Below are 25,074 nucleotides of genomic sequence, written 5' to 3'. Positions count from 1 at the left end.
ATGGCTCTGACTTAGTTATTTTACAGAGACCCAGCCTGGGGATTCCATAGCAGGGATTATTCTGGGCTTAAAGTAGATAAAATACAGTGGAATTATTACAAACTCCAATGTTAAGAAGAAGTTATAAAAGGCGTATGCCTGGAACCCTTTGTTTCTGGAAAGGAGATTTGCCCAGTCTCTGAAAAAGAAGTGAAATATGTTTACAAAACAGGATTTGGTCTTGCAGATAGGAAAAGATTAGGAGAGAATGAAATAAAGGAAATAACACTAAGGAGGAGAAGAAAATGTGAAATCATATTGGCCTAACTCGAAAAATATGACAAGGAAAAGGAGGTATATCCAAATACAACTGCTCTAAAGAGACCAGAAAAGACAGGAATATTTCCTGGGTAAGGGAAAGTGGCTAAAAATCATCAAAGAGATTAATAAAGGGACTATTTTAAAGAACAAGACTAAATTGACTCCCTTCCCAAAGGGCACCCTGATTCAGGTATTTTCCTATCAAGAAAGGTCCCCTTAAAGTTTTAAATAGGGAACCCCAAGTAAGCATCAATGAGAAACTCCTCAATAACTGGAATTGTGATACTATGTAGTTACAGACGATGTGGACATATTTAAAAAAAGAAAGATTCAAAAGATCGGTGTAGAATTCCTCAAGCATCATTAAGTTCGTTTCCAGGTGGCATTGTTCCCGCACAGGGAACGGCAGGTGTAGTGCAGGCAGGAGGAAGCCTGCCTGGGAAATGCAGGGAGTTAGAACTTAAGAAAGAAGAGGAAAACAGAGCTGCACGAGGAGATTCCAGGAAGGGTGACAATTGATCTGGCCCAGGCCTGGGTTATAGGCTGAACGGGATATAAATAAATACCTCCTTGTGAAAGGAAAGGTGGGCAGGATTTATTTGAACACTGGCTGATTCTCTAGCATCATCCTCTCTCCATGGAGAGCTCACCAGAAGAATCCAAAGCAGTATGTCAGGAGAACAAAAATCTAAGCGTGAAAACAAAAAGCAAATATAGGGAAGGGAAGTACTGAGATCTAATAGAAGGTATTAACCAGACCTGGGAATAAAGAAGGAACAGAAACAACTGGGATGGACGTTTACAAGTGAAAGCTCAGCTGGGCCCACCAGAACGCTGGGAAGTTGACCCCTACGCCTTCTCTCTTCCGTGCAGAAAAGGAACTGGTGGCAGGAAGGAGTGTTCCAGCTCCAGGCAAGTCTTAGAAATGCACTTCTGCCCTGGCCGGTGGCTCAGCGGTTAGAGCACCGGCCTGTGGTCCAGAGAGCCCCGGGTTTGGTTCCCGCTAAGGGCGCCTACCTTGGCTGCAGTTTGTTCCCGGCCCTGGTTGGGTTGTGCAGGTGGAAACCACTCGATGTGTCTCTTTCACATCAATGTTTCTCTCTCTCTTCCTCTCTCTCCCTCCCACTCTCTCTGAACAAAAAACAAAAAAATGTCCTCGGCTGAGGATAAAAAAAAAAAAAAGAAATGCACTTCTAAGGAAAGGTGGGGCTTGGGTGAAAAACCAAATAACCTAGGGCACTTCCTGGACCTCTCAGTCCAGTGAAAGCACAAGCTCCAGAAACTGGACCGCAGCTCAAGGGTCAGCTGAGGGCAATTCCCCAGGGAGATGAACGGGAAACCTCCTAACCAGGAAGCAGGACTCTGGAGGCAAGGCATTCAATCACAGGAGCCCAAGGAGCTGAGAACCAAAATAATTCCTGGGATCTTTCTGGAAATAGAGTCACTGAGAGGAAAGGGCAGAAAACTGGGACTGTGACGGGGCATGCGAGACAATCCATGTCACTTGAAGAGTTTCCTACTATTTCTACTACTATATTGTGGGAACCCCCGCCCACAAAGAAAGGGTGCTCTTTCGGTAGAGAGATAAACATCTTCAGCCATGGAGGGGAGTGGGCAGAAATAGGGCTCAAAGGAGAAAGGAGAATGAAGAGGTTCTAAAGACTTGGAATGGGACCCTGGCTCAGCGGTTAGAGCGTCGGCCTGTGGACCAGAGAGTCCTGGGTTCAGTTCCTGCTAAGGGCAGTTCGTCCCTGACCCTGGTCGTGTGGGTGGCAACTAGTCAATGTGTCTCTCTCACATCAGTGTTTCTCTCTCTCTTCCTCCTTCCCTCCCTCCCTCACTCTATCTGGAGATAAATGCAAAAATGTCCTCAGGTGAGGATGAAAAAAAAAAAAAAAGACTTGGGATGGGCACCAAGAAAGATCTGGAGCCCCCACTGCAAAGTTCTAACATCTTCAAGGAAAGTGAATTTCCCTCCTTCCAAAATGTATGGGAAGCCTAGTGTCAGATTGAAGTATCTCCTGAACCGGGTTTAAATGGACCGGTGGTGGGCTCCAGATTGCTTGGTAACTCACAGAGGCTGAAACAGCACATGCTGCATCATCGTGACTACCGGCGTTTCGGGGCCCACGTGGCCAAGGAGAAGGCAACCATGGGCTTACTTTCTGAACGCGATACCAGGGGCCCCTGATTATATTCAAGGTAGAGTTTAGCCCTCATCCCCTACCACTTTCTCCAGCTCCCTCTGCTCCAGCCAGAGTGGATGTTCCTAAAACACGCCAGGGACGTGCCTGTCTCAAGACCTTGTTGCGTGGCATCCCCCTGCCATGGCTCACTCCCTCACTTCCCTCAGATCTGTGCTTCAATGTCACTTAGTAACAGAGGCCTTCCCTGACCATCCGCCGCCACCCCCTTTGCCATGTTTCATAATTCATCTTAACACTGAGCACCTCCTACTTGTTTATCTCTCCCCTCCCCGATCCCTGACTCCAACATGATGACAGCTGGGGCTGTTTCATGCTGCTCTGTTGTCAGCTCTCAGGTGACACACAGTAGGCCGGAAATAAACACTTATTAAATGAATACATTTACACATCCATGGCATTTGAGGTTTATGCTCACGGCATAAGATGGACAAAAGCAAGGTGAGCCCTGGCTGGTTTGGCTCAGCGGTTAGAGCATCGGACTGCGGTCCCGAGAGACCCGGGTTCGGTTCCCGCTAAGGGCATGTACCTCGGTTGCAGTTTGTCCCCAGCCCTGGTTGGTCGTGCGGGTGGCGGCCACTCGTTGTGTCCCTTTCACATCAATGTTTTTCTCTCTCTCTCTCTCTCTCTTCCTCTCTCTCCCTCCCACTCTACCTGAACAACAACAAAAAAATGGCCCTGGCCAGTTTGGCTCAGCGGTTAGAGCGTCGGCCTGTGGTCCGGAGATACCCAGGTTCGGTTCCCACTAAGGGCATGTACTTTGGTTGCAGTTTGTCCCCGGCCCTGGCTGGTCGTGCGGGTGGCAGCCACTCGATGTGTCCCTTCACATTGATGTTTCTATCTCTCCCTTCCTCTCTCTCCCTCCCACTCTATCTGTACAAAAAATGGAAAAATATCCTCGGGTGAGGATAAAAAATAAAAAAAACAACAAAAAAATGTCCTCGGGTGAGGATAAAAAAAAAAAGCAAGGTGAGTCTGGACGGACTATGCACTAGGTTCTGGAAACACAGTTTTGCTTTTTCCTTTTAATAACGAAGTATTTAGTGAGATGCACTGTTTAAGAAGGAGGGCCCTGGAGTCAGACTGCCTGTGTTCAAATCCCAGCTGCACATCTCACTATGTGTGTGACCTGGACTAGTCGCTTCACTTCTCTGTGCCTCACAATCCTTATCTGTAAAATGAGAATAACAGCGATGCCCTCCTCAGGTTTGGTAGGTTTGAGGTGGCCCAAGGACAGTGCTTTGGAAAGTGCCTGGCACATACTTAGTGCTCAGTGAACGTAGCTGTTATTGTCATCATCATCATGGACTAGGGACTGCTCTAGACACTCTACTTGGGTCGTGTCATGGTGATCACTCAGAAGCTAACTGAGGCCCAGGGGACATATCTAATCCACCAGCTGTCTTTAAAAATTGAGGTGGAATTCACACAACACAAAATTAGCTACTTTGAAGTATGCAGGGTGGGGCAAAAGCAGGTTTACAGTTGTTCATATCATATAATAATTAATAAATAATAATACAAGAATAACCTCTGTGCTTCTCATACTCACGACTGTAAACCTAGTTTTGCCCAACCCTGTACAATTCAGTGACATTTACTCCACTGACAGTGTTGAGCAACCACCACATGACTTTGCTTTTTTTCCGAAGAGCAGTGGTGAGTGTGAGAGAGGCTCAGAAAGGTGGGAGCAAGGCCCATCCTAGTCTGCTGTTTGCCTTCAGAAGGGGCAGCCTCTCCACCTGGCTGGCCATGAATCCGTCTGTGAAACCCGATGGATTCAAGAACAGAAGACCCTGTGTGTGGAGACTTCTGTGTCCCTTCCCACTAGGGAGAGCTGTGGAGTTGATAGAGCTGGCCTCTGTGTGGCTTCCTCCCAAGGCCACGCGGCCTTTCTAAGGAACCTGACCTCCAATAGGCCCCTGTTCTCTCTACCGGGTCAATGTGCTCACACGTGGTCTGCTCAGAAGGCCTGTATGTCCTGCCGGTGCTGGTGCAGAGCAGCTCACATTTCTGAGCCCTGGAAGCTGGCTCTAGCTGTCCATAATGGCTTCCTTTAGGGCTCAGCTGTCTTAAGTTCGGGGCGAGAGACAGGAGGCTTCACAGGATGCTCAATCCACCACTCCCGGGGAGCTCCATTCTTGGTCTATGAGCCAGAACCCCCACGGGGAAGGGGAGAGGTGGTACATTTCAGGCACTCTGAACCCCAGACACAGTTGGCAGTTTGTTAGGACTAGAACCCTGTCTCTTGACTCCTAGACTAGCATTCTTTATGCTCCCCACACTGTACAGTTCGCACACTCCACTTGCTGTCCTGAGATACAAACAGAAAGGCATGCACACCTACCTGCCGGTGCAGTTTTTACCACTGTTTGCACTGAGTGCTGCTCAGGAGATCCCAGCAGGCTGATATTCACTGTGTAATCAGTTGCCGGGCACAGGTCTAGACACACTACCGAAGCTCGTTCCCCCGTTGTGAAGTTAAATGATGTTGCGTGATAAAAATCACTCAGATACCACCTTCGACCCAGAATTTTAAACTGTCATGAGATTAAAAGAAAATGTTGCACTAAATTTTTTGTTGGTTTGCAGATAGCTAGACTACAAGCAAAATAAAGATAAAGCAAGATTCTTTCTATTTATCCTCACCCCACTTAGAATTATGTTGAATACAATAGCAAGCTAAACTGGGGAAGGACTTTACAAAGCTACCCTACCTATTCTATGCAACTCCCCCCTCAAACGGCTACAGACTAAACTTAACACGCATAACTTCATCTCAGATGAACGAAATGTCAGGCTATTTAAAGTAATCCCTTAAAGCCCACCCAGTGAAGGAGACTGCCCTGAGGCTACTGGGAAACATTATTCTAAATTCTTTTCATTCCTAAGGAATCCACAGATAAGTCTCATGGAACGGTTTTTAAGCTTATGAGAACTACTCCAAATTATGAATTCAAAGCAACCGTGCAATTGTATATCACTTGCTCTTTTCTAGCTGCACTCTGGTAACTCAGTCATACTCTATCCACTGCCAACTCAAGTTGCAGGTACAACATAGGGACTTCTAAGGAAAATATATGTGAAGGTCCCAGAAGTAATGTGATCAGCCCTTGATCAATCCGTGTGCTTTAGCTGGATGTCCCTGTGTTTAGTGTTTCCTTTGATGCTCATGTCATTGGCTCATCCCAGCCCCTATCCCTCCTCATCTTTGTCATTCTTCCCGTCATTCGCGACCCTGACACAGGGCTCACCGGGGGATTCCTCTTTTTCCCAATTTTCAGCATTTTCTTGAGTAATTTAAAGATTTTTAAACACAAGCTATGAAAACCTGGCCTCAGAGTACCATGAGCTCAATGCTATGAAGTCCTTCCACTCAACCTTAGTGACTCAGATCCACAGCCACATCCTAGACTGTGTCATCACCAGAGTTGCTCCACCAAGACCCTGCAGTCCCCTAACCTTCTGGACTACTCCCACTAGACACGATCACTCTCGAGAAATCCCCCCAGATTTCCTCACTCGAGATTTTCTACTAATATTCTAACCACTCCCATCCTTGTCTTCTTCACCTGTCTCAGATGCCATTTTCTATCATGTCAGCCATTCTCTTCTCCAATACCCTCAATGCCCTTGCCCCTTTGTTCTCGATTCCACCCAGCCTAGAAAACTCAAAACACTGGGTCAATCCAGATGTTTGACTTCCCCATTTGTACATTCAGACTGTTGACATCTGCTGGAGAAAATCTCACCACTATGTAGGCTGCATTCCTACAATCAGTCTCATCCTAAACTTCATGTCGTTTAGTTTATAAACAAAAAAGAAATACTTTCTAGTTACAGACTCTGGATCATGCTGTAGACCCTATTTTACAATGTAGCTATTTTATTTAACAATAGATCATAAAGTGTTTTCTCTGTCATCAAGTCATTCTGTAAATAGAGTGCCTATTACTTGCCAGCCAGAGTATACAGTGTTGTGTATAAAACGGCAACTAAGGTCCTAAACTAAAGAAACTCACAAATAAGTCTCCAGGCAAATAAAACTCCCAGAGGTAAGTGTGGTAATACATGAGGTGGTAGAAGCACCCAGGAGGGACCCCTGACGCCCCTCTTCGGTGATCAAAGGAAGCTTCCCCATCTGAATTGTGGAATGAAGGAGAAATGAGTATTAACCAGGGGGTTGCGAATATGAAAGGTCAGAACTGGAAAAACAATGTGGATAGCAGGAACAGTGTTTGGTGGAGGAGGTCAATGAAGGCCTTCCTCCAGGGGAGGTGACTGCGCTAAGCCTTGAAGGGGGCAGGAGTTAGCCAGGTGGGGGCAGGGGAAGAGACCAGCAGGAAGGAGGGTCACACATGTGAAGACGCATGTGAAAGAGAGTACAGGTAGCTTGTCAGGGAGGCCAGAGATTACAGACTAGATGAGGCCTGAAGAAACACACTGAGGAGTCTCAGCATGGAGATGATTAAGGAAGTCAAGAGACTGGGTTAGGTGCCTAAAGAGGGGTACAGGACGTAAAGAGAACAGGCAAGGCACAACTCTGAGGTAATCAGATTTAAGGATTAGCAGAGGAAGGAAATCTGATGAAGGAGATTGAGAGGGGTCAAACCAACAAGGTAAAAAGAGAGGAATATTGGGCAATAGCAGCAAATGCTGTCTAGTGTGGAGCAGACCACATTCGTGTCTGCACAGTGTTCTATCAGATGAAGGTATGATTATTTACTTCACCCAACCCCCACTGATGAACATTTGTTTCCAACTGCCTCTATTATAAATGATTCAGAGAACAGCTTAGCTTTTCTGTGTATACCTGAACAATTCATTATAACACACTTCTAAAAGTTTATAGATACTAACAAAGAACAAATAACTGTGCCAGAAAAGTCGTGCCTATTAAAGTGCCCAACGGCTGTGTGTAACATACTCTCTTCAAGTTTATAGAAGAATCATGGTATCTCACAATTTATTATTATTATTATTATTATTATTATTATTATTTTGCTTACTAGTGAGACATAACATGTTCATGTATGTTTTAGTAATATGTATATTCTCTTTTGCAAACTGCCTTTGAATGTTCACTTTTGCTAGATTTGTTAAGAGTGTTTCACATGTTACTTAAATTATTCTTTTTCTAACATATTAACACAAGCAACATTTTCTTTTATTTCTTTATAATGCTTTATTCATTGTGATACAACAGCAATTTTCCCCATTTAATTATTTAATCATTTTAGTGTAGGAGTGAATAATCATTTCTTATTTTTTTTCACTCAAGACAAGTTTAATATTCATATTATATACATGAGAATTTTAAAGAAATGAGTAGAGAATGTTGGAATAAATTTTTCAATTAATAACATCTATTTTTTGTTCTAGCTCTGGAGATTTATTGGTCTTCTACATAAAATTATTTACTGTCTTCTCTTGGGATTAATAGCCAGTAATGGATCACCTAGTAAGTAAGGAATACATTGAAATAAAAACAAGGAAGTAGCATGATAAAGGGGGCATTTGTAATCTTCAGCTCCCAGGAACCGTTCACTTGTTCTAACAGCCCTGTGGTTTCCTTTTGGGAAACCCCAACTTTCAGTATGAGCATGAAAGCATCTGATTCTCAACAAATACTTCTGTCATCTTCAAAAAATGTTCTGAATTTAAAACCCTTTTAGTTACTGTCCTGTGTAGATGTTCTGTCTTAAAGAACCTGATTTTTGCTGAGTGTGTTTGCGTTTGTACCATACATATACAGCATGGGTTTTTCACACAATATTTTGTTTCTGAGACTTACCCATGGTAAATTATTATGATCTAGTTTATTCATTTTTAGCTCCTATATAATATTCAGTTTCCTAAATTTATTAGGTCAAATGGCTGAATAGCAGTAATTTCATATTGTTCAACCCAATGTCACAATTATCTATTTTCCAACTGGTGAACATTTAACTTACCTTTAATATTTTATTATTGAAGTAATGATGTAATGATGTCAGTAATGATGTAATGATAACCCAATTATATGTTTCCTTAAGTACAAGAGCAAAAATTTCTCTAGGGTATATACTAAAAAGTAGAATTGCTAGGTCTTGGGGTATATACAACTTCTATTTAAATCTTTTTTTTTTTTTTAATCCTCACCCGAGGACATTTTTCCATTTCTTGTTCAGATAGAGTGGGAGGGAGAGAGAGGAAGAGACAGAAAGAGAAAAACATCGATGTGGAAGGGACACATCGAGTGGCTGCCACCTGCACAACCCAACCAGGGCCGCGGACAAAATGCAACTGAGGTACGTGCCCTTAGGGAACCGAACCCAGGTCTCTCTGGACCACAGGCTGACGCTCTAACCGCTGAGCAAAACCGTCCAGGGCTCATTTATTTCTTAACCAAGTAGTTAACCCAACTGTCTCAGAACCATTTATTTCTGTACTCATTTGAAAAATCATTTTTATCATATATTAAATTTGTGGGTACTTGAATATGTTTCTAGGACCAGTGTTCTCTCTAACATGAAAAATTAAATATTTCACTCACCTGCTTAAAATCCTTCAGTGCCTCAAACAGACATCAAAATAAGATCAAAACTCAAAAGCACACAACACAGGTCTTTTCATGATCTGCCACTGCTTACATTTTTGCCTCATCTCTTCCTACTTCCTCTTACTTTCTCTGTTTCCCAAGAGAGTCACGTTCTCTATTACTCAATTTGCTACTTTGCTTGCCCACGGTGCCTGAATTCACCCTTACCCACCTCTTTTTTTTTTTTTTTTTTATCTTCACCCAAGGACATTTTTGCATTTATTTTGAGACAGAGCGGGAAGAGAGGGAGGAAGAAAGAGAGAGAAACATCAACGTGAGAGAGACATATCGAGTGGTTGCCACCCACAGAACCCCAACCGGGGCCGGGGACAAACTGCAACAGAGGTACGTGCCCTTAGCGGGAACCGAACCCGGGACTTTCTGGTCTGTGGGCCGACATTCCAACCTCTAAGCCAACCCCACCAGGGCTCACCCACCTCTTTTATCTGGTTAATTCCTACTCCTTCTCTATGATTCAACACCATCTTTACTTCTGGCTTAAAAAAATTGTACCTGGACATACACCCAATATGCTATTCTACTTATTTACTTTTTATAAAAGCACTCATTATACCGTATTGTAATGATTTTTTAAATTGTATTATTATATTAATTTGAATCAGAACTTCCAGATCCTAATACATTATGTACTTTTGGTAAATAACTAATTAATTACTTAGTTTTAATTTAATACTTACTCAGTTTACTCTCTGCCAGATGATTTGCTAGGCACCGAAAATATGACACAAAAATAACAAATCTCAGTTCCTGCCTAAACTTACTCATAATTTTACTTCAGATTTGTGATGTTTAGAAAGTCCAGGTAAATGAGGACCAATAGCCATGCAACCAGTTTAATAAATTCCCACATCCACATATGAATTTAATAGCAAACTAAGCCCTGGCTGGTTTTGCTCAGCAGTTAGAGTGTCGACCTGCGGTCCAGAGAGACCCGGGTTCAGTTCCTACTAAGGGCATGTACCTCGGTTGCAGTTTGTCCCCGGCCCTGGTTGGGTCGTGCGGGTCACAGCCAGTCGATGTCTCCCTTTCACATCGATGTCTCTCTCTCTCTCTCACTCTCTCTCTCCCCCCTCCCACTCTATCTGAACAAAAAATGGAAAAATGTCCTCGGGTAAGGATAAAAAATGATAATAATAATAATAATAACAAACTAAGCTGCAATTATTAAATGCACTAAATTAAATTACTGCATGTAAGTTAAATTAATAAATCATTACATGTAAAATAAATTATTACATGTAAATTAAATTAATACATTTAAAATATCAGACAGGGAAAATGATAGCAAGTCACCAAATACAATGTCTTCCTTCACTTTAGTCCCTCACTTGCATCCATCAGACATCTCATACCCATTGCTAGCAACAAAAATCAAACTGTCTAGAAGTTCATTTTATGAGTGGTTTTAAATACTTTGAATCCTCACTTGGGGAGCATCCAAATTTTTAAGTGATCTAATTCTCTAATAAATAACATAAGAGACCTTCTTACTTGGTATATCTGTTCTGATCCAACTTTCCTAGAAAGCCTGTTCAATTTCACACAAGCTTCATTAAATATCGAGATATTGAAAATTCCATCATCTTCTAAGAGGTCATCTTCTAAAAGATAAAAAAGAACATATGGAAAGGTTGCATCATCTTAGCAAAACATATCATGGCTAACTACAATTGATACTTCGACATTTTAAGAGAGCCAATAGGGTGTTTAACAGCAAGAGCGTTACATTTGTTTCAAGTTCCTGGCTCTGCAGCTTTTTGTTTTTAATCCTCACCAGAGGATATTTTTCCATTGATTTTTAGAGGGAGAAAGAGGGAGGGAGGGAAAGAGAGTGATTAAGAAAGAAATATTGATAAGGGAGAGACAGGCAAGAGAGACACATTGACTAATTGCCTCCCACATGACCCCAGCCAGAGCCGGGGATGGAATCTGTCAGTGCGGTACCTGCCCTTGACGGGACTCTAGCCTGCGACTCTGATCCAAGGCCAATGCTCTAACCACTGAGGCAAACCAGCCAGGGCTCTGTAACTTCTTAATTGCATGACCTTAGCTAAGTCACTTAACCCCTCTGAACTTCAGTTTCCTAATTTGTGAAATCAAGCCATCCAGCTTGCTTTTCTTATAGCATAGGCTGTCGAGAGTATCAAATGAAATAATGCATTTCTTTAAATTGCTGTAAACTAATAAAGCTGTGATATGTTTAGAAAGTTAATCCTACCACTTGGATAGTTTGTAAGTAAAATGCCATGCTTATAAGCATATAAAAAGCCAGAAAAATCTGAGAAGAGGAAAAAGGGGAATTAAGGCAAAGGCCACAGAAGAGAACTCTCGGAGGGAGTGTCTCAGCCTGCAAGATGACCAGAAAGCAGGTGGCCAGGAGAGATGCGTGTTCTCACAGCAGACAGTATTTCATGAGAACTATTCAGATGAGTACTAAGGCAGTAAAATAATCAGAAACAGACTTAATTCAACTACTGTACAGAAAAAAAGTAATTTCATGCCTCCTGTAGCCTAAATCATTCTATCAATACTCCATTTTCTTAATGTAATAAAAAAAAAAAAAAAAAGAGGTTTGTTAGTAACGAATAAAGAACTCAAAGAGAGTCTAGGAGTACCATGGCTAATTTTCAAGGAAAAGCAAATTTCCTAACAAACAGGCCTGTATGGTTTCTAGAAATGAGAAAAAGTGTAAATGCCCATCAGAGGGAAGCTTCTTATGACGACCTTTTATGTGTATTTCTCTCACAGGAGTCTCAGCTACCTGAGAAGTAATGATAACAATAATTTACTCTGCTCAAAATAAGAACTGTCCACAGAACTGTAACCATCACCGACATACGCAACACAAGGCAATTAGCTGGGAGGAAATATTCGTGGCTACGCCTGGAAATGAGGAAACGTGCTTGTGAGGGAGAATCTGAAGGCCTATCACCTGTGCTCTCCTTGATCCTCACGACTCTTATTTTAAAGACATCTGAGCCCTGGCCGGTTTGGCTCAGCGGTTAGAGTGTAGGCCTGCGGTCCAAAGAGACCCGGGCTCGGTTCCCGCTAGGGGCACATACCTCGGTTGCAGTTTGTCCCCGGCCCTGGTTGGTCGTGTGGGTGGCAGCCACTCGATGTGTCCCTTTCGCGTCGATGTTTCTCTCTCTCTCTCTCCCTCTCTCTCCCTCCCACTCTATCTGTACCAAAATTGGAAAAATGTCCTCGGGTGAGGATAAAAAGAAAAATAAATAAATAAATAAAGACATCTGAAACAAAAACTGCCATGTGTATGCAAATGGTTTCGAGGCGCATCAAATATATGTGTTAAAGAATGCCACACGCTGCCTGGCCAGTGCGGCTCAGGGGATTGAGCGTCGGCCCATGGACTGAGAGGTCCTGGTTGGATTCCCCGTCAGGGCACATACGTGGGTTGCGGGCTCGATCCCCAGCAGGGGGTGTGCTGGAGGCAGCCGATCCATGTTTCTCTCTCACATTGATGTTTCTTTCTCTCTTCCTTTCTCTCTAAAAAAATCAATAAAAACACATTGAATGCCACAGGGGGTACATGTACACAAACAGAACATAAAGCAGATTACTGTCCACACTGTTCCCATCTCCATTTGGTTTCCCCACTTACAGCCATTGGATCTGAATTCAGGGGATGACAGCAATATGAATAAAGGCATCTGGTTCCCACTTCCCTCTCCGTAATCCAGAAAGAAGTGACTGAGAATAATAAAAATGGGTCAAAATTTGCATCTGGGCTGGGGAGAAGGGTCAGTTGCTGCACACAGGGCAGAAACACGAAGACATTTCCACTTAGCACAGTGTGGAAAGGAGCAGGGGAGAGAGAAAGACACTGAGAGCTACTGGGCTACATTCCTTCCAAGCGAAGGAGAATGGTCTCAAAGTCGCAAAGGATGGAACTGGAGGAGGACTGGTGTCCACAGAGGTGGGGCTGGAAGCAAGGTCAGGCCACAGGACAATAAAGTGACAAACACCCCATCTGCAGCCATTTGTCCCAGGGGTTCCCAATCCTAACTGCACACCAGAATCACCCAGATATAGCAGATCTAAAGTAAAACTTGAACATCTGTATTTTTAAGAATTCATCAAGCAATCTGATAGGCAACCAGGGTAAAAAGTATATGTACTACTACTACTACTACTACTACTACTGTCCCTCTTTAACACACTAGAGATTTTCTAAAGAGAGGCCTAAGGACCTGGGAGGTTCCACCAGCCTGGGTTGGCAAAAGGAGAGATTTGGTTCTTTCCTGCCTTCATAGGCTATAACATCATAATGAAACCAGGCACTGCTGAGCTGGCCCAAGAGTGACAACGTCATTAGTCAAGACAGCAGAGTGCTCAGAAATAAAGCTCAGGAAAGTGGGCTTTCTCACAGCTGCTCCTCAAAGGACACTAGATCATCCAACTTAGAGTAAATTTTTCAAGATGAGATCTGAGATAAGCATACTAAAACTATCCAATAAAAAGTAAGATCAAAGGTAATGACATCCATTTTTTTAAATATTTTTATTGATTTTTTTTATTAATTTATTTTTGTTACAGATGTTTCTCCTTTTTTCCCCATCGACACCCTCCTCCCCATCTCCACCCACACCATCCCCGGCTTTGTTGTCCATGTCTATCGGTTATGCGTACATGCATATAAGTTCTGTGGTTTATCTCTTCCCTCCCCACCATCCCCTCTTCTGAGGGTTGTCAGTCTGTACCCTCTTTCCATGTCTCTGGGTCTACCCTGTTCCTTAAACTGTTATGTTCATTATATTCCACAAATAAGTAAGATCATGTGATATTTGTCTTTCTCCGCTTGGCTTGTTTCACTTAGGATAATACTCTCTAGGTCCCTCCATGTCGTCTCAAAGGATAAGAGATCTTTCTTTCTTACAGCTGCATAGAACTCCATTGTGTATATGGACCACAGCTTTTATTGATTTTTTTTTTTTAAAGAGAGAGAGAGATAAAAGAGAGAAACATCTATGTGAGAGCAAAACATCATTGTGAGAACACTCCTTACTGAGAATCAAGCTCCAAACCTGGGCATATGCCCCAACTGAGAATCAAACCGGCAGGATGATGCCCACCAACTGGGCCACACTGGCCAGGGCAATGGCATCCATTTTATTGCCCCCCAAAAATCACACCTGTATAAAATTTTTAACCTTCAGGAATAAGTAATCTAGAAGGGGGTGAAGACTAGAAAATGATTCTACAAAGAACAAAAAGGAGATCATGCTTAGATGGCAAAGAGGAACATACTTCTCAAGAGAGGGGGATTAAACAAAATTAGGCAACATGTGTTACATAGTTTCAGTAAAAAATATAAAGATGGATTCAAACAAATAAAGGGTGAGATAATAAAATGCAATAGCGGAGAGGATATGAGTTGAGGCAGAAATAAAAAGGAAACTGGATAAGACAAAGAAATAAAAGGAAATGAAAGTGCAACAACAGGATTTAAAGTGTGTTAGAAATAGAGATCACAAATGTCAATGCGTGTATGCATGAATGCATATGGAGAACAAACGTGCTACATCCTCATAGAAGACAGAGGGGAAAGACAGGGATATTAAAAAAAAAGAAAAAAATGAAAGACCAATGCAGACAGACAAGAAATTCCACATAGGAGTGAGTATCTGAAGAGCCAAAGGAACAAATAAAGAGAAAAATCCGCCCTGGCTGGTTTGGCTGAGCAGTTAGAGTGTCGGCCTGTGAACCAGAGTGCCCGAGTTTGGTTCCCCCTAAGGGCATGTACCTCGGTTGCAGTTTGTTCCTGTCCCCGGCCCCGGTTGAGGTCGTGTGGGTGGCAACCACTCGATGTGTCTCTTTTACATCAATGTTTCTCTCTCTCTCCCTTCCTCTCTCCTTCCCACTCTATCTGAAGATAAATGAAAAAAAAGAAAAGAAAGGGAAAAAAATCTATCATCAGAGCTTTAATGAAAGAAAATGTTCCTAGTGTGTAGACAGACAAAATTCTGAAGATCCAAAAAACTCACAGGGTACTAAGAAAATTTAGTAAAAAAAAAAAATTAAGATTTATATCAGCCATGAAAGAAGTCTCATGAGAGAAAGGATTTCTGTTTCATTCACTATTGAACTCCCAATACCTAAAACAATGTCAAACGTGTAGTACGAGGTTAATAAACATTTCCCATGTGTTTGAGTAAGTAATTAAAGTCTTGAATTTCACCCATAACAAAAACCTCTATGATATACAGGCTGAAAAATCAGATTATCTACATAGGATTTTTAAAAATCACACCTTCTTCAAATTCTTCTTTCAAAACTTTAAATTCCCAATGCCAATGTGAAATGCCTCCAGAATTCTGACAACAAAGGTCATGGCCCAAGAATTTTCTCTTCAGTCAAGCTCTCATTCACAACAAAAGACATTCTCAGATAATTATGAGCTCAGAAAGTACCCCATTCCTCAGCGAGCAGAAGACAGAAATCATCATGCAGAGAGATAAAATATAAAAAAACAGATTTGGAAACTTTGGTATGAAACTTTGGAATGCTATAAACACTGAGACCTTTAAAACATACACCTATTTAAATTATTATTATAAATATTATTATAAATCAATATAAAATGAACTCTTTAAAGATGTAATACATGTTAAAAGTAACTAGGAATAAGCTGGTACTAAAATGCCACGTTAAAACAATAACATAACGGAAGTGAGAGGGGAAGAGATAAAAGGAAGTGAAGATTACTAACTTCCACATCTCATTCAAGGAGACGTTAACATTGTTTCAGTCTTAATGTTGGTAATCTGAGAAATACATATTCAAATGGGATTATTTTTGTTTGTTAATAAGTATTGTAAGATAAAAGCAAAATCTATATTGTCAGAATCATTGAAAAACAAACTGTGGCCTTGGCCGGTTTGGCTCAGTGGTTAGAGTGTAGGCCTGCAGTCCAGAGAGACCCGGGTTCGGTTCCCACTGGGGGCATGTCCCTGGCCCTGGTTGGTCTTGCGGGTGGCAACCACTCAATGAGTCCCTTTCACATCGATGTTTCTCTCTCTCTCTTCCTCCCACTCTATCTGAACAAAATTAAAAAAAAACAAAAAAACTGTGTAGCAAAAAAGAAAACAGTGGATATAACAAAGTAGCATAAAAAAAAAAGAGTAAAATAAAATAAGATGAGAAGTAAAAGCTAGAATCTACAATTAAGATATTAGTCATGAACATAAATATCATAACATCAAATGAAACAATTAGAATTTCTAAGAGAAAAATGGCAATCCAAGCAAGCAAAAAAAGCTTTGAAAAAGAACCAGAAGTCCTAGAAAATCTTATTAATAGAGTTAATTGAAGACTAGATCTACACTACCTATAAGCAAACACTCTACTATCCAGCACCAACCAAAAATTACAAAAATTGGCCAAGAGCTGGCCCCCCAATGTCAATAAATTCACCCAAAGAGTACCCAAATGTAATTAAATTAGAAATAACAATGAAGCATAAAAGTCTTAAAAACACCACTTGTATCATACTTATAATTAATTCTTCAATCAATGTGGAAATCAAAATAGCAATTATATAATGCTTTGAAAGTAAGGATAAAAAGCCCAGCCAGTGTGGCTCAGTGGATTGAATGTCATCCCATGGACATAGAGGACCCAGTTTGATTCCCAGTCAGGGCACATGCCCAGGGTTGTGGGCTCAATTCCCAGTAGGGGGCATGCAGGGGACAGCTGACCGATGTTTTTCTCTCACATTGATGTTTCTATCTCTCTCTTCCTTCCTCTCTCTCTAAAAAAATCATATATATATGATTTATCCTCACCCGAGGACATTTTTGCATTTTTATTTGAGATAAAGCAGGAGGGAGAGAGGAAGAAAGAGAGAGAGAAACATCGACATGAGAGAGACACATCGAGTGGTTGCCACCCACACGTTCCTGGGTACCAGGGATATACTTTAACCGAGATACATTCCCTTAGTGGAAATCAAACCTGGCTTCTCTGGTCTGCGGGCCAACGCTCTAACCGTTGAGCCAAACCGGCCAGGGCTAAAATAAATTTTTTAAAAAAGAAAGGATAAAGAGAACATATATTACACAATCATAAATTATTCTTCAATCAAAGGGAAAATCAGAATAGCAATTATATCATGCCTTAAAAGTAAGAATAAAGAGAACTGGAACCCATTCATACACAAGGAATTCAGCCCAAGTTCAAATTTGGAAGAGAGAGAGAGAAGCATTAAAGACTTTTATTATCAAATAAAAAAGAATGGAAATAAGTTAAATTATGCATTCGACTCAAAAATTTAGTAATAGAACAATATAACCAACTCAAGAGAAACAGGAAGGATACAATTATAAAAATAAGGGAGAAATTAATGAGATAAAAAAAGAAAAACAATTAAAAAACCCAAGAGTTTATTCTTTCTTTTAAATCCTCACCTGAGGATACTTTTTTCCATTTTATCTTCAGATAGAGTGGGAGAGAGAGAGAGAAACATCAACATGAGAGGGACATATTGACTGGTTGCCTCCTGCACGACCCCCGACCAGGCTGGGGGTGGTCTGCAACCAAAGCATGTGCCCTGTGATTGAAATCAAACTGGTCTGCGGGCTGCCACTCTACCACATAGCCAGGGCCATTCTTTGAGGAAAAGAACAGTAGTAAAACAGACATCCCAAGCTAAGCTAATCAATTTTTTAAAAAGAGAAAACAACAAAATTAGAAATAAGAATAACCTGGGGTGCCCTGATCAGTGTGGCTCATTGGTTGAGCATCGTTCCATGCAATGAAGGTCACCAGTTTAATTCCCAGGCAGGGCACATGCCCAGGTTGCAGGCTCACTCCCCAGTGAGGGGCATGCAGGAGGTAGCCGATCAGTGTTTTACTCTCACATTGATGTTTTTCTCTCTCTTTCCCACTGTCTCTAAAAATCAATAAAAAAATATTTTAAAAATAAATGAATCAATAACTTGGGGTTATATAACCTGTAACCCCAAAGGAGTTGTAAACAAATATTCCATATGACATTTAGCCAATATATTTTAAACCTCAACAAAATGGACATGTTTTACAGAAAACATAAATTATAAAAACTGACTCAAGAAAATGTAAGAAACATAAACAGACAAAAATAATCATAGAAGAAATTGATTAAAGAAGAAAGTTATTAAAGAATTATCTCCCCAAAGCGGGAGACTTAAATGATCTTATGAGCAAATATGTCCAACTCTAAAGGAAGGGAATAATTTTAAAATTATATAAACTTCTCCAGAGCATAAAAAATATGGAAAATTTCCCAGTTCATTTTAAGAGAACTAGCATAACCCTGAAAATAAAATCAATAGTTGAATATGCAGAATCTAGAGGGAGAAAATGATAAATCTTTACAAAAATGCAAAAACAGGGAAGACAAAACCTAAGTAGATAATGTGGAAATGTACCTTGTTTCCCATTGAGATGACTCAATCTAAATCCCAATTCTCACTAGATTAATTTGCATTTAATCCAATTCCACTTAAAATTTCAGATGGAAGAAAGTGGTCTGGGGACATTAAACAACTCAGCCACGGTCACCCAACTCTTCACAGCAGGGTTAAGATGCAAACCCAGGTCTGCCTGACCCCAAAGACCATGCTTTTCCAGTGGAAATTAACTTGAAGAAGTAATGAGATATTAGTAAAAACAGCTGACCCTGAACAACAAACTGTCATTCTGACCGACCAGTGAAAGATGAGTTTGAAGTCCTGGGATGAGCTTTTAAAAAAGATATATTCCTAATAAATCCACAGCAGTTTATTATTGATTTTGTACAAGCTTTTATAATTAGTTACCATATTAATTTTATAATATCTTTTTTTACATATTATTTACTTAAAAATAAATCATTTTGTTTTACCCATGTACAAGTACCCAGGGACCTAATTTGTGTAATTTCATAGTTGGCTTTATATTGTTAAGATTGGAAGTCTATTTTATTATTTCTACCAAATCTGTGTCCCTTCCCGTTCCTGGTGGCAGCATTAACTGAAGGTTGAGATACGTTTTCATAAGTGAGAACTATCTCAACTCCTCCAAATCAATTTTTAAAAAATGAACCCAATGGCTTCTCAAGGTTTGTTTATAAAGTATTTAATTAGTCCTAACATTCTATAACCAGAATTATTTTTTTAAATTATAATTGTCAGAAGGGTATTACAAAAATCTGTGATAACTATGTGCAATGAGGTTTATTACTACCTCTCAAAGCTCTTTCCTACAATTTCTCTTTTCACCCAACATTTCCCTCCTGCATTCTGGGACTGCCTACTCCTATCCACTCGCTCACCATCAAAGTGATTACCCAGCCCCCACCAGTCCTGGGGTCAGCTCCCTTTCTAGATATAAAGCCACTGGTCTGTGTCCCTGACTTGTGTTTCTTACCAAAGACAAGCCGAGTGTCTACCCTCTTTTACCTCGGATAATAGAGAACTGACTGCATCATCACCTAAAACCCTCTTTTAAATGCCTTCTTACTACCACTTCAACCAGATGCTCCAGCTGAGAAACAGTACCTTCCCCCTGGCATCAATAGAGAGCAATCTCTGCTACTAGACAGTCTCCTGGCTACAGACCTCAGAAAGAAGCTATAAACTGTCCGGCCCAGTCCAGTTGATTCTGAAGCACGCCACCCCCCATCCCCCCCTGCCTGTGCTCTGCATTTTCTGGTCCATGGGCCAACGCTCTAACTGCTGAGCCAAACCAGCTAGGGCGTGTGCTCCGCATTTTCTAGGAGGAATGAGACTTCACTGACACCTACCTGCTGTCTGGAACGTAATGACGGCTGGCACAGAGCGCCTGGGAGGGGCCATGGAGATGCTCACGGTGTAGTTGGTGCCTTGGTACAGATCCAGGCACACCTCTGGGGTCCTGCTGTCTGTGGTCAGGTTGACTCTCTCCTCATGAGCTGATTCCATAGGGTCCACCTGGTGTCCTTCCACGTGTATCTTTGCGAGGGAAAAAGACAAGAGAACCCACCATGACTCCACTTATAACAACCAAGAGAGATTTTGTGGTGCTGGATCCTTTTCTCCTACTGTCCCTGTCACACTGCACTGCTCAGCTGGGAGAGATGAGGAAGGTAAACCTCTGCTATCAGGTATCTGATATGATGTCTGATCAGCCCAGAAATCAATAAACCCTAAAAAGTGACAGAAGATGAGCAGTCTCTCTAGGTAGTGCCACCCCGCACACGAATGACCAGCGATCCGTGGAGACAGTCACAACCTGAGACCACTGGCTGCACCCTGTCACTGAGTCAGCAGATGCTCTGGGCTGACTCTGGGGGAGTGACACACAAGTGTTTGGAAACCAGCTTTGACACCAAATATAAATACATCCCCACACATACAAACTGTTGAAGGACAAATGTAGTAAACAAAAATGTAAAATAAAATAATCCAGATATGTAGCCTGGCTGGTGTGGCTCAGTGGATTGAGCTCAGTCCCATGGACTGAGAGGTCCTGGTTCAATTCCTGGTCAGGGCACATGCCTGGGTTGCCGGCTCGATCCCCAGTGGGGGGTGTGCAGGAGGCAGCCAATCGATGTTTCTCTTTCACATCAATGTCTCTTTCTCTCTCTCTAAAAAATCAATAAAAACATATTTTAAAAACATAATAATAATCCAGATAGTTAAAAAAAAATTTGTTCACTTTTTTTTTATCCTTACCCGAGGACTTTTTTTTTTGCATTTATCTTCAGATAGAGCAGGAGGGAGACGGGGAGGAAGAAAGAGAGCGAAACACTGACGCGAGAGAGACACTCAGACCGGTCGCCACCCACACGACCCCAACTGGGGCAGGGACAAACTGCAACCGAGGTACGTGCCCTTAGCGGGAACCAAACCCAGGACTCTCTGGGCCGCGGGCCGATGCTCCAACCACTGAGCCAAACTGGCCAGGGCTCTGTTCACTTTTTTGAAGGATGCTAGGATTAGAAAATAATTAGATTGACAGGTTCTTCCGGCAAGTCCCTTGCCTCATGTTCCCGTAGGTTCCCTTTTCTGCCCTAGCAGGAAAAAGTAGATCACTTTACTTACCACATATACGATCTTGGGGTTTATTCTTCCTGGGTTTACTTGCCACCTCACACAGGTGTCATTAAACACTGATACGTCCTTAATTTCTGTAATTATTTCTAAAACAGAAAAAGAGATAGTCCACTCACAAAATGCATCAGCGGGCTTTGGAAAAATCCTAATAGCAATCACGTTGCAGGGCATGACTTAGTTGATCTGCCCAGCTAATATATCTGCTGCTCACCATTCATGCTGATTCAGAAACCAAATCAGGCAAGTCAAGCTATCCCAGGCCAGTCACCCCATTTGTCTTCGTCAAGAATGACCTGACTTGGAAGAAAAGGAAAGATTCCTGCTTGAGTGAATATGAGTAAGAATCCCAACTGATGGTTGGTCTGACAGCACACTGGACGCCACCAGTGTTCTAGTCATGGGGATGGAAGGAGGCCCAGAGCTGTGCCCTGAAGCTCCCCTGCGGCTGCACAGGTACCATCTGCTTCTGCTCCTTCCTGGCACTGGCTGATGGAGCACTCTTATTTCCAGGTCACTGCTGCTCCCAGAAGGGAAATGAAATGCATCACCACTCTGGACTTTCCTCGGGAGCAGGTTGGGGAAATTTCAATGAATTCTCACAGGTCCCTGGATACTTCTGGGATTCCTGTACCAAAGCTATTTAATCCTGCTCTATCACAAAGCCACTGATCCCTTCGAGCTGTTCTGCTTCTTTTAAATATTCTGCATGCATTTCATGTCATGAGTTTGGCAACATGGGAAACCCTGTTAGGGTCTTGGTTCCCTGAGGTCACGCAGTTTCCAGTGGCCCCAGTGAACCACCTAGGAAATTGTTCGGATGAGAAGAGGACAAGGATGTAGCTTTTTACCTATTTAAAATCAAATGTCCTGTGGATCAGTAAAACTAACTCTATTAGTAGATGGCATGATCTTGTCTATAAAAAAGATCCTAAGGAATTCACACACAAAAATAATCAGAGCTAAGAAAGGAACTCAGCAAGGTTGCAGGATACAAGGTCAATGTACACAAATCCATTGTATTCTGTACAGTAGCAAGAAACAATCTTAAAATGAAAACAAAAACCATTTTATTTACCATAGCATAAAAAAGAATCAAATTTCCTCCAGATAGAAGTTCCCACACTATCACCCTTGGAGGAGGGGATCCTCATCTCACCAAACAGGAATGTTCTGCAGTCTACATTCAGGTTTTCCCACTGAACCAGACACCCCTTATAGAGTCTTCAGAATCTCTCAGCCTCACCTGTTCCCTGTTCCATCCCTACGCGGGCTTTGACAGTATGGCTGTGTCTTGTCTCCCATTCCGGGGCTTCCCTGCTGGGGTACCCACACCCAAGCACATGCAACCTGGAAGTGCAGAGGAATTAACACCCCGTGGGGAGGGAGACAGTGGGTAAGTCTTCCCCCATCTTTCTTTTCCCTGAAGGGCAGTCCTAGAAAGGCCTCAGGTTTCTGATACACATATGGAGCAAAGGCCTTGCACTTCGTGGACCCAGTGCAACAAGGCATCCTTATATGGGCTCTTCTTCCATCCCTGTTCATCCCCTTCACCCTCACCCGGCTCCCGGAGACATCACAGCCTATTGTATAATAAATATGAGCCCTCTGCCTCAGCCTCTCTTTTCTGGAAAACCCAAGGAAAGACTCCCATCAAGAAGAGTGAGGAAGATAACTCCCCCTCACTATGCTGTACACCTGAAACGAATACATGCAAAATAATATTGAATATGCACTGTAACTGAAAAGAAATTTGTGTGGAATATAATGAACAAAACAAACTGATGACCCAGAGACATGGATGTGGGGTACAGACTGACAAACCTCAGAAGAGGGGGACACGGGTGGGGGGAGGGAAGAGATAGACCCCAGAACTTATATGCACGTATGCATAACCACAACGGACATAGACAGCAATGCTGGGGATGGAGCATGAGGCAGGGGGATCAGGAGGAGGGTGTCAATGAGGGAAAAAGGAGAAACATCGTAACGAAAATATATTAATTTTTAAAACAAGAAAATAAATTTTAAAAAAGACAATGGCTCTCCTCCACTCAGCCCCTGTCCCTCCTTTCTAGTAAATCTCTTCCCAGTCTCCAAGAGGAAAAGGCAGCCCGCGCTTCAGACACCGGAGGGCTGGCTCGTTTCTCCTGTACTCAGAACCAACGCCACCTTCAGATAAACTCTGGGCTACTGCTCTCCTTTCCCACGGAAGACTTTACATCTTTACTCAGTCATCCCATTGGCAGCATTATGGTGATTCTATGTCCCACATTACCTGGTCCTGGGTCAGTCCAGGTCAGTTACAGGTAAATGAGAGTAAACGGAGGCAGAGCGAGGAAAGCAGGCAAGCCCACGGAGAGACACTAGACTAGAGGATCACCTACGGCTGACTCTACAGCAGCTCTCTCCACATCAGTACTCCTCCCCAGAGCACAGAGAATTTGAAATCAAAGAAATCCTCCAGCTGTGGACCCGGGTACCCTAAGAGGTCAACGATCCTATCCATTCACTCCCTTGGGTAGCATAAAGATAATGTTGGCACCAATCCATTATCAGCTTAAAGAAGCCCCAAGCATCCCTGGCCCCTTCCCTCTCCACCACCCTTCAAAGCCTTCGAGCTCTGGGCTCCCACGCTCACTCTCACATCCCCTCTGATGCTAACTCACTACCTGGTCCAGAAGGAAAAGGAAACATCCCACCCTTCACCTTCTCTCTGAGCTGCCAGTAAAGCAAATTTCCTTCTCACTCGGGACCCCTTTGCCACCCAAGGAGAGATGAGAAAGGGCAAGTTTCCTTTCTCGTCCTTCCTTTCTGCTCATTCACTATGACAACTGCAAATGACATCTCAAAAATGCCATCTGCCTCCAGCCTGTGCCGTGCTGTCTGCACAGAGGGGACCCAGGGCTGATCACAGGGTATCAGATATTTCAACCCAAGGAGCAGTTAACAAAGTGTGGTTGCTTTTCCTTCCAGGTACCTACAGATTCACTAGAAAGACTTCTTTTTTTTGTTATCCTCACCCGAGGACATTTTTCCATTTTTTGTTCAGATAGAGTGGGAGGGAGAGAGAGGAAGAGAGAGAGAGAGAGAAACATCAATGTGAAAGGGATACATCGAGTGGCCGCCACCCGCACGACCAACCAGGGCCGGGGACAAACTGCAACCAAGGTACATGCCCTTAGCGGGAACCAAACCCGGGTCTCTCTGGACCACAGGTCGATGCTCTAACCGCCGAGCGAAACCAGCCAGGGCTGGAAAGACTTCTTTATAAACGTACTTGATATTAAACATCCACATCAATGCTGTCCTTTTCAAAGAGATGGCTTGGGAGGCTATGCCCTAATTTCAATACCAATATGTGGAAACATTTCTGAAAGTTCTCTCTGGACTTACTGCAGAGTTCTTTATTCACCATTAACTGAATGTCTACTGAATGCCAAGCATCCCCCCATGCGAGGCACTGGGCTGTGATGATCAGAACACAAGTCCTTCTTTTGGGAACATGTTGTTTAATGGAGGGAGCAAACATAGAAGCAGGTAAATCACCACTCAGTAAGTATTAGAACAAAGTTACACACAAGTACCACAGTGTATAGAGAAAGAAGTCATCAACTGTCACCAAAGGACCTGGGAAGCCAGCTTCCCTGGTGGCATGACCTTAATAGACGAATGGATAAAGAGTAGGAAAAACATCTAATGCCTAGAACTGTAAAAGGGTGTGGCATATTCAGATTGGAGAGAGAAGAGTGTCATCTGACTGAGGAAGAGGAAACATGGGGAGTGAGGTTGCAGAGGAAGGACAGAGTCAGATGGGGAAAGACCTTGTTAGGTACGTGAAGACTGACAAATAGGTCTTTATAGACTTGATCTCATCTTCACAGCAGTCATAAGAAGCAAT

The 25,074-nt window shown here is 42.5% G+C and overlaps 1 protein-coding gene across 6 annotated transcripts in view; it reads right to left on the bottom strand.

Annotated features, from left to right (window-relative positions):
* Positions 1-25,074, bottom strand: part of SUSD1 (sushi domain containing 1) — a 147,511-nt gene that overhangs the window by 46,474 nt on the left and 75,963 nt on the right. For all 6 annotated transcript variants that reach the window (XM_036261796.1, XM_036261798.1, XM_036261801.1 and 3 more), the window contains 4 exons: positions 21,165-21,262; positions 19,886-20,072; positions 10,597-10,706; positions 4,852-5,044 (listed from right to left, as the gene is read on the bottom strand). In XM_036261796.1, the coding sequence (XP_036117689.1) occupies positions 4,852-5,044; positions 10,597-10,706; positions 19,886-20,072; positions 21,165-21,262 (588 nt within the window). The remainder of the gene's footprint in view (positions 1-4,851; positions 5,045-10,596; positions 10,707-19,885; positions 20,073-21,164; positions 21,263-25,074) is intronic.

This window comes from Molossus molossus, unplaced genomic scaffold, assembly GCF_014108415.1.
Source record: "Molossus molossus isolate mMolMol1 unplaced genomic scaffold, mMolMol1.p scaffold_m16_p_14, whole genome shotgun sequence".
NCBI classification, from domain to species: domain Eukaryota; kingdom Metazoa; phylum Chordata; class Mammalia; order Chiroptera; family Molossidae; genus Molossus; species Molossus molossus.
This window is presented reverse-complemented; position numbering and strand designations above follow the sequence as displayed.